The sequence below is a fragment of the Alosa sapidissima genome, chromosome 8, assembly GCF_018492685.1.
Source record: "Alosa sapidissima isolate fAloSap1 chromosome 8, fAloSap1.pri, whole genome shotgun sequence".
Classification (NCBI taxonomy): domain Eukaryota; kingdom Metazoa; phylum Chordata; class Actinopteri; order Clupeiformes; family Clupeidae; genus Alosa; species Alosa sapidissima.
Window position 1 is genome coordinate 33,820,698 of NC_055964.1, and position 10,000 is coordinate 33,830,697.

Consider the following 10,000-nt stretch of genomic DNA (forward strand, 5'->3'; position numbering starts at 1 on the left):
GGCTGCTATGAGACAGTGTAAGTGTAAGGACAAAGTGTAGTTATCACCATAGGTGCATGGCGACTGCAGTGGTGTATTTGTGCGCTTGTGTGTGTGATTCTGATACCATGTGAGTGTGCGTGCCTGTGTGTGTTGTTACAGTGGGATTATGGGTAAACTTGCGGACAGGGAAAGCATGACTCCTGGCCCTCAGTGGGTCTCCGCTGGTGCATGGTTTATTGTGGTGTTGTCACGGGAACTGCATGGAACAGGACGACGATCCCGCCTCGTGTAAAATATGAAACGGATGTCATCTGGAGCGACTCAATACAGGCGCTTCAATTGACATCTCTGTACCTTTTTGTATCTGTGCCTAAATGCATTTTCTTTATCATTTCAATCATTTTAGTAAACAGTAAATGCAAAGTTGCAATTTACCTTCTAATGTAAATATCAGGGTTTTTTTGTTCATGATTACATACAATGTCCCCAGAACTGAACCAAGTACAATGCTAGTGGTGTAAGTGTATTTTGCTCATTCTGCAGTAACTTATCATGTTTAGAGTCCAGCGTAGAGGGATTTCACCCTGACCAGTCCTGTGTACCGCAGGACCACAGGTGACCAGTAGGTGCAACATCCATCTCAGAGCAGACTGCGTCCACTCAACACCACTATCAGAGCAGACTGTGTCCACTCAACACCAGTCTCAGAGCAGCACTCATCACAACACTTTCATAGTGATAGTGTGCAGGTGTACTTCTACGCACGTAGTTTAAGTATACTCTTTTGATCCTGTGAGGGAAATTTGGTCTCTGCATTTATCCCAATCCATGAATTAGTGAAACACACTCAGCACACAGTGAGCACACACTAATCCCGGCGCAGTGAGCTGCCTGCAACAACAGCGGCGCTCGGGGAGCAGTGAGGGGTTAGGTGCCTTGCTCAAGGGCACTTCAGCCGTGCCTGCTGGTCGGGGTTCGAACCGGCAACCCTCCGGTTACAAGTCCGAAGCGCTAACCAGTAGGCCACGGCTGCCCAAAGTTGCATAGTAGTGTTGCAGCAATCTAGCTTTTATAGAGTTTTCCACATGGACTTAACACTTAACACTTAACACTTCAATCAGTTTCATTAATAGTAAACTTCCTAACTGGTAAGTGACATGGGATTGTGTGAACATACGCAAGTCTTACACACAGTCTGCCTTGGTTTGTGTCTGAGGATGTGACTTGTAATTTAGATAAATAAAAAGCAGTGAATATCCTGTAAGGTTCAAAAGGTCACCATCAAAATGGAACTTTTTTGTGTAAATCATAATTGACTTGTGATGTTTGCTTATTTGTGTGTTTGTTTGTCTGTCTGATGATTAAGATGAGCTCCAGAAGTTGTTTGTAATTCTTCAGACTGCTGTGCCCCTCAGACCAACGCCTCCACACACTCCTGTGCTTCACTGCTAACACACTCCTCACAGACTATTCCTGGACTGCACACACACTACACACCACACCCAGGAACCTCTGAATCGATCTCCCAGGACTGACTGAATTTAGCAGACAGGAGGAGCACTCAGACGTCTGAGAGGAGGCGCAGGAGTCTGGTGTTATGGTGTGGGGAGGGGAAGGGCGGTGGGGGGGTGATCAGAGAGAGCAGATATCTGGCATGGACCGCTTCAGGAGAACTGTTCTCCAGAGAACCGCTCATAGGTGTGGCAGGCCTGAGAGTGTGTTTTGAGAACCCAGCACAGGGTCAGAGTGTGGCTCCTCTCGACCTCTCCTATTCACAAGGACAACAACGCTTCATTTTCCTCTTGGGTCCTAGCTACTCACCGGACAGAATTCGCTCTGTGTTCAGAGACAGATGTCATTCAGCCAAAGCTTTTTTTAATGCTTTTATCCGGTCTCGGACTTCCTGTGTAAGACGTGTAATGAATAAGCTATTATTATTTATTATACCTGTGATGGCACCTCTCATGCTGTTTGCATTAAAAGGTACAATAATCTAAATGGCAATCTGGCCCTGTTGTCTCTCTCTCTCTGTGTGTGGTGTGTGTATGTCAACCTAAGTGAATGTTTGTCTCCAATGATATGAGTTCACAGTGGGCTCGACTGCACATGACTGAGCTGAATAGGAGGACTATTAGACCCACTCCAACACCTGCTGAATATAGGAGGACTATTAGGCCCACTCCAACACCTGCTGAATATAGGAGGACTATTAGGCCCACTCCAACACCTGCTGAATAGGGGAGGACTATTAGGCCCACTCCAACACCTGCTGAATATAGGAGGACTATTAGGCCCACTCCAACACCTGCTGAATATAGGCGGACTAATAGGGGAGGACTATTAGGCCCACTCCAACACCTGCTGAATAGGAGGACTAATAGGCCCACTCCAACACCTGCTGAATATAGGAGGACTATTAGGCTCACTCCAACACCTGCTGAATATAGGAGGACTATTAGGCCCACTCCAACACCTGCTGAATAGGAGGACTATTAGGCCCACTCCAACACCTGCTGACTGAGCTGAATAGGAGGACTATTAGACCCACTCCAACACCTGCTGACTGAGCTGAATAGGAGGACTATTAGGGGACTAATAGGGGAGGACTATTAGGCCCACTCCAACACCTGCTGAATAGGAGGACTAATAGGCCCACTCCAACACCTGCTGAATATAGGAGGACTATTAGGCCCACTCCAACACCTGCTGACTGAGCTGAATAGGAGGACTATTAGACCCACTCCAACACCTGCTGAATATAGGAGGACTATTAGGCCCACTCCAACACCTGCTGAATATAGGAGGACTAATAGGGGAGGACTATTAGGCCCACTCCAACACCTGCTGAATAGGAGGACTAATAGGCCCACTCCAACACCTGCTGAATATAGGAGGACTATTAGGCCCACTCCAACACCTGCTGACCGCTGGGCCAGATCTGGGCCTGATGTCATCTGAGCGCATGTAACCAGCTCAGACCTCTCCCACCCAGAGAGTCTACTCGCCACTGCCTCCCGATGGCTATACTGGGTACTGTTCACTCTCACTATAACATGTCAGGGTGCAGGGGGATCTGTGTTGGAGCCAAGAGGGGGAAACATCTACAGGAAGAAATCTTGGGCATACAGTACATGATCCAGTATTTATATCGCCATTTATTTTCTTTCATATTTTGTGTTCTTTATTTCAGTGTCCTGGTTTAACACGGTGTCTCGATCACATTCACATAAATCACATTACATTAGTAAGATGGGTTCAGTTTGTGTGTGTGTGTGTGTTGCCAACAGTCACACTGTGTCTTTGGCTTGTTATGATGCACACACTCATTTGATAAAGGTGCCCAGACTCAACCCTTCTCCAGACCCCCTGCCCCGATGCTGCATACTGGGCCTCTCGGCCGCTGTGCTACTACTGAGAGCCCCAGCACCATCCTCCCAGAGCCACCCTCCCAGAGCCCCAGCACCATCCTCCCAGAGCCCCAGCACCATCCTCCCAGAGCCACCCTCCCAGAGCCCCAGCACCATCCTCCCAGAGCCACCCTCCCAGAGCCCCAGCACCATCCTCCCAGCACCATCCTCAAAGAGCCACTTTCTGCACTCTGGTCACAGCGCTTGGAGGGAGCCACACAAAGCACAGCAGCCTCTCTCCCACTGCCTGGCAGCCCAGCCGGTCTCCCATGGCAACATCAGATGCTGAGGGGGAGGGGCCTGAGTGTTCCATGGATGTGATTGGCTGCAGGCAGGTGTTCTGAGATTGCATGCAGTGGGGGTGGGAGCAGCATGGAGAGGAGAGGAGGCTGCCTGACATGTGTACCATGCCTGGCTAATGTGAGTGGCCAGTGGGAGTTGGGTGAGGGGGTGGAGGAGAGGAGAGACCTCTCCAGCTCAGTCTGACCACAACAACACTGGGTAGCAGTCAGAGCACATTCATACACCTCCTCTCAGGTTGTATATTCAGACATTTCTGAATTTCAGGAACAGAACATTCAGACCTTGCTGCACTTTAAGCAAAGCTGTCAATCTGTTACCAATGAAGATATAATCTCAGCAATACTTGTAGCCTATGTAGTAACCTACATACAAACCATTCATGCAGTGGTGAATATTGCTACCCAAATGGGCTGAGTATTCCAATCCAGTCACCAAACGCTTATAAAATATAGGCTATTAGAACACTAAAATACTAAATTGCTAACTGTGCAACTGGATTCCTGTCACATCGGCGGTGCATGGCCCCTTATTAGTGGCATATTGTTCATTAATAAAGCATGTTTAATGCATGCCTTTGTGATCTCGGCTGCGCTTGCCTGCAGGGTAAGTACCAACCATTCAGCCGGTGGAATCATTGTGTCCAAATAATGAGAATGGTTCTAAAAAGCACCATAAAAAACACCAAAATGTAAAAGTGCAAAAAAAATAGTGCATAAGAAAACTACCAGCTCGCTGTAGCCTATAATAAAATGAATGTAGCCGGGTGGCCGTCTATTGAGCTGGGCGGGGCACTGCGCATGTACGGTGGCCCTGAAATCTTTCCCTGTCGGCGACTGTCTAAATTGGCTCGCGCAGCGCTGAAACGTGAGGGAAGGCTGTCACTGAGACGAGCAATTTATTTTTCTCCAAAGCAGCCAGTTTTAACCTACTCGGTGGAAGCGAAGCGTTACTGCCACCAGCCTGTCGCTGTTCTTTAGGGTTGAGAGACAACGGGTGTCACGTTCGCTGGGCGTCGTCTATTCTCTAGCAGCGGAGGCTCTCAGCATCAATTCTTCCCGTAGCTAGCGGTTTGTGGCTAACGCCTGAGAGGTGACGAACACTATCTACCAGCAAGATGTCCGGGTACCAGGGCAAGAAAAACATCCCCCGCATCACGGTAAGGAGATAGTTGTTCTCTTTTTTCCTAGGGGGGGAAAAAAATCTATCGACTGTCAGTCGGACGCGCGCGGTGTAACGTCAACCTACAATCAGTGCTGCCGAATGTCAAGCTAGAGGATTAACCTCAAAGAGCAGAGATAGTGCTACAACGTCGCAGTCTGCTTCTAATTCACTTCATGTTAACTAGACGTTTGATTTTGCACGACGCCAGCTAAACGATGTCTACAGGACAGTGTCACTTGGGTCGCACATTTCAGCACTAATTAAACCCAAATGTGTATAATGCGACCCCGAGGCTATTCAACAAGCATTACACGGGCATATAGAATGGTGTTGCAAGGTGCCGATTTTTCTCTCCTTATTATAATACACGATTGCATTACCATAACCAGCCTAAATATCTGAGGTGTCCTATTTGTCTGTAGGGAACGAGTTACACAATCTCACTCAAAGTCATTTGACATTGCCCTGTGAACGAATATGCCCGTTTGATTTGTTCGTTAATGGATCAATGTTGTGTGGACTGGTGTGTCGTTAAGAGGCAGCACAATTGATCCGCCCGTTCCATGTATGACTGCTGGAACGATTAGCTTTGTGCCATTTCATTCGGTAGGGCTGGTTTGCCTCATCACTCATCACATCTTAATTCAAGATCAACCACCGGATATTCCTGGAAATTTCTTAAATCTTATTTGTGCGCAGTTACAACGACTTAATGCTGTTTTGCCCTGCAATATTTCCAAAAAGCCAGCGTTGCCCTTTCATACAATAGGCTGTATCTCCACCCCCACCGCCCGGCAGCCTACTGGTTTGATAACCATGTCAAATGAAGAGAACCGTCTCTGGAGGAGCGGGATGAAAATCCTCTTTTGAAAAGTAGGTCAATGGATGCATCCCACGTCCTTTGATGATAGCAGCGAGCACGAGAGAGGTTTTGCTTCAGTGAGCTCAGAACGAAAACGAGCTGAAGATGAGCACCGTAAAACGCTCTGCAATCTTATTTCTCAACAGCCCTATCCTCTCCAAAGAGGGATATTGACCAGCATATAGGCTAGCCTACACAGGAGTGCACCCAGGAGAGGATGCTCCCACCAGAGCATCTCTCTTCAGCAACTGAAGCGTGTCTGTGGCCAAGGGCTGAAGCATGTCTGACTCTAGCAGAGAGGTGTAGGCTATGTCTGATTCTAGAAGCATGCCTGACTCTAGCAGAGAGGTGTGTTACTCTCGAATTCAGCTGTCAGTGTTGCCCACAGCCGGAAGAAGCTGACAAACCCTCAGCCCGCTCTGTGCCAGGCCACCTCTGTGCCCGTACAGTGTCCGCCCCAGTGAGCCGTTTCTTGGTGTTTTGCCCCAACGTTTTCTTCAAGGCAGCGCTGCCTGGAAGGCGCAATGGTTAGGCATGGGTTAAGGTTAGGGTTGGGGTTAGGTTTAGGATAAGGTGCCTTTAAGTCGATGGTGGCAGCGCTGCCTGGAAGACGACGTTGGGGGCATAAAACACCATCGAGCTTGTGAGCCCAGTAGTAACCCTGTGCCCACTCTGTACTAGCTCCATGCCCACTGGGTGCCCGCTGTGTACCGTGACCAGTCTAGTCAACTCTGTGCCGTTTTTTTTTAGCTCTGCGCCCGCTCTGTACCACCTCTTCCCTGTGCCAGGCTCTTAAAGGTGTGGTCTGTTATTCTAATAAACTTTCACAGGTTCCCTCCAATTTAACAAATTGCTCCTTACATTGCTCCTTACATTGCTTCTCAATACAGTGTTTAACAGTCAAAAAATAAAAGCTTGTGTCTGGCTCTGTAAATTCTGTTAGTGGGAAACAAACACAGTGACACAGACACGGCATAAACTACCTCAGCCAATCAACATGGTGCTTCAGAAGCCTCTCGCAAAACCCAAACAGAACGCGACTGCATGAGGATTGCGTGAGGACTGCATGAGGACTGCATGAGGACTGCGTGAGGACTGCATGAGGATTGCGTGAGGATTGCTTGCAGATTGTATGAGGATTGCATGCGGATTGCGTGAGGATTGCATGCGGATTGTATGAGGATTGCGTGAGGATTGTATGAGGATTGCGTGAGGATTGCGTGAGGACTGCGTGAGGACTGCATGAGGACTGCGTGAAGACTGCATGAGGATTGTATGAGGACTGCATGCGGATTGCGTGAGGATTGTATGAGGACTGCATGAGGATTGCATGAGGATTGCATGCGGATTGTATGAGGACTGCATGCGGATTGTATGAGGACTGCATGAGGATTGCGTGAGGATTGCGTGAGGATTGTATGAGGATTGCATAAGGATTGCGTGAGGATTGCATGCGGATTGTATGAGGACTGCATGAGGATTGCGTGAGGATTGTATGAGGACTGCATGAGGATTGCGTGAGGATTGCATGAGGATTGCATGAGGATTGTATGAGGATTGTATGAGGACTGCATGAGGACTGCATGAGGAATGCTCAGCAGCTGGGTGGGCTGGAAGGCACAGCTCTCTCTGGATGCTCTGGAGCCGCAGGAGGAGTGCTGGAGCGGGCTGTCACTGTTCTGCCAAAGCACTAGCAGTGATTAAAGGGCTCTCTGCAAGGTGTGTGTGTAGAAGCAATAGCTGCCATGTTGGAGGATCTGTGGCTACAGACGCGTGTAGCAGGTCACACCACTCCTATCCACACAAGCTGAACGAGAGGGACGTTTCCGTGCTAGAACGACATAAGCAGAACCAGAGAGGGATGTTCCACTGCTAGAACGACATGAGCAGAACCAAAGAGGGATGCTAGAACGACATGAACACAACCAGAGAGGGAAGTTCCATTACTAGAACAACAAAAACAAAACAAACAAAAAGATATTTGAGAGATATTCTAGGGCTAGAACCTCACACACTGAACTAGAGAGGGACGTTCTAGTGCTAAGAACGCAAACTAAATAAGAGATTGATGTTCTAATTCTAGAACAACATGGGCTGAATCACAGAAAGGATTCTGAGTATAAAAGTGTTCCGCACCGGTCTAATCAGAGAGGAATATAAGTGGTCAAGTAGAACAGCAGGCAGACAGACAGGCAGACAGGCAGGCAGGCAGGCAGGCAGGCAGGCAGGCAGGGATATTTTAGAGCTAAAACAGCACGTGAGCTTTCATCACTGCAGTCTCCTCGCCACAGCCTGGAGCTCCAGTGTCGTCATGGCACCCACTGGGACAAATGCTGTGTGAAGGCTAACATTTATACATGCTACAGAACCACTTGACACACACACACACACACACACACAGGCTAATAATGGCCATCATCATGTTGACTGGTTATGTTAGCATAGACGTGTGAGTTGTGTAGTGTAGAGCTCTAATGCTCTGGGATTCTGGCATTCCTCTACTGCTCCTGGGTGGTGACTGCTGCCTGATCAAACACACACACACACACACGCACACACACACACACGCACACACACACACGCACACACACACATGCACACATACACACGCACACACACACACACATACACGCACACACACACACACACACACATGCACACACACACACACACACACACACACACACACACACACACACACACACACACACACACACACACATATGAATAGCTCTAATGCTTGTGGATTCTGGTGACTGCTGACTCCTGCTGCCTGCTGATCAATGGTCATCAGTAATTACCATTAATTACACCGTCACAGGTCAGCCTAATCGTTTTTCAACGTCCAAATAATTACATGGCATGAAGCGTAGGGATGATACCCTCTCTCTCTCTCTTGCTCTCTCTGTCTCTCTCTCTTTATCTCTCTCTCTCTCTCTTGCTCTCTCTCTCTGTCTCTCTCTGTCTCTCTCTCTCTCTCTCTCTGTGAGGTCTAAACAGAGAGTAACTGAATCTGTTCTGCCCAGGGATAATTGCCATGTGTGTAACCTGGTTGAGATCTGCTTCAGCAAGGGCTGCTGAGGATGGTGGTGATATCCATATGTGTGTGTGTGTGTGTGTGTGCGTGTGCGTCTGTGTGTGCGTCTGTGTGTGCACAGCATGACTGCTGTGCTCAAGACACTGCCCCTCTGCAGACAGCTGACAGGCATTGACACACACACTGGGTGGGTGTGAGTATGACAGAGATAGACATGCATGCTGTGTGTGTGTGTGTGTGTTTAGTTTAGCTGCTGTGGTGGGTGTCAGTGGCTTTGAGTTCTTGACTTAGCGGGAGTTCTGCTGTTTGTGTGGGTTGGTGCTGGAAGCCCGCTATAGAACCGCACGGGAGGGACTGTGTTTCCCACTATAGAACCGTACGGGAGGGACTGTGTTTCCCACTATAGAACCACACACACACACACACGCACGCACACAGTACAGTTTGGTGGGGTACCCACATCATCCCATGGTATGTGTGTGTATGTGTGTTTGTGTGTGTGTGTGTGTGTGTGTGTGTGAGTGTGTGTGTGAACAGTACAGTATACAGAAAGAGTGTGTTTTATGGAGCTTCAGCCTGGAGTCTATGAGTAATACAGTATGAGATTGTGATGTGTGTGTGAGATAGGGAATATGTGCTTGTGTATGTAAGAGAGTGAGAGTGTGTGTGTGAGAGTGTGTGTGGGTGTGTTTTATGGGATCTCTGATGTTCAGTGACTGCTCTGACATGTAACAGGACAGCTCCCTGTGAGGTCATATGAGGACTATGTGTGTGTGTGTGTGTGTGTGTGTGTGTGTGTGTGTGTGTGTGTGACTGGGTGTGTGTGTGTGTGTGTGTGTGTGTGTGTGTGTGTGTGAGAGTGTGTGTATGTGTGTGTGTATGTATACGTGTGTGTGTGCGTGTGCGTGTGCGTGTGCGTGTGTGTGTGTGCATGCGTGCGTGCGTGTGTGTGTGTGTGTGTGTGTGTGTGTGTGTGTGTGTGTGTGCCTAAGGGGGAAGACAAATCTGTGTGTCAGAGAAGATCCTCTTAAACAGGACCAGACTTCACACACACACACCACACACACACACAAACACACACACACACACACACACACACAAAAACACACACACACACGATTGTTTAGATTCGAGGGGAGCGGAAGGGAGAGTCCAGACTCTTCAGGTAGCCCCACTTCAATGACCCCCCCCCCCCCCCTTCCCTCTATATCTGTTCTTGCACTGCCTATTTTTGTTCAAGAACCTTTT

At 48.6% G+C, this 10,000-nt stretch overlaps 1 protein-coding gene across 1 annotated transcript in view; it reads left to right on the forward strand.

Annotated features, from left to right (window-relative positions):
* The first annotated feature begins 4,508 nt into the window (after nt 1-4,508).
* Nucleotides 4,509-10,000, forward strand: part of dpysl2a (dihydropyrimidinase like 2a) — a 37,955-nt gene continuing 32,463 nt past the window's right edge. The window contains exon 1 of the mRNA XM_042100327.1: nt 4,509-4,848. Within this exon, the coding sequence (XP_041956261.1) occupies nt 4,807-4,848 (42 nt within the window). The 5' untranslated portion in view covers nt 4,509-4,806. The remainder of the gene's footprint in view (nt 4,849-10,000) is intronic.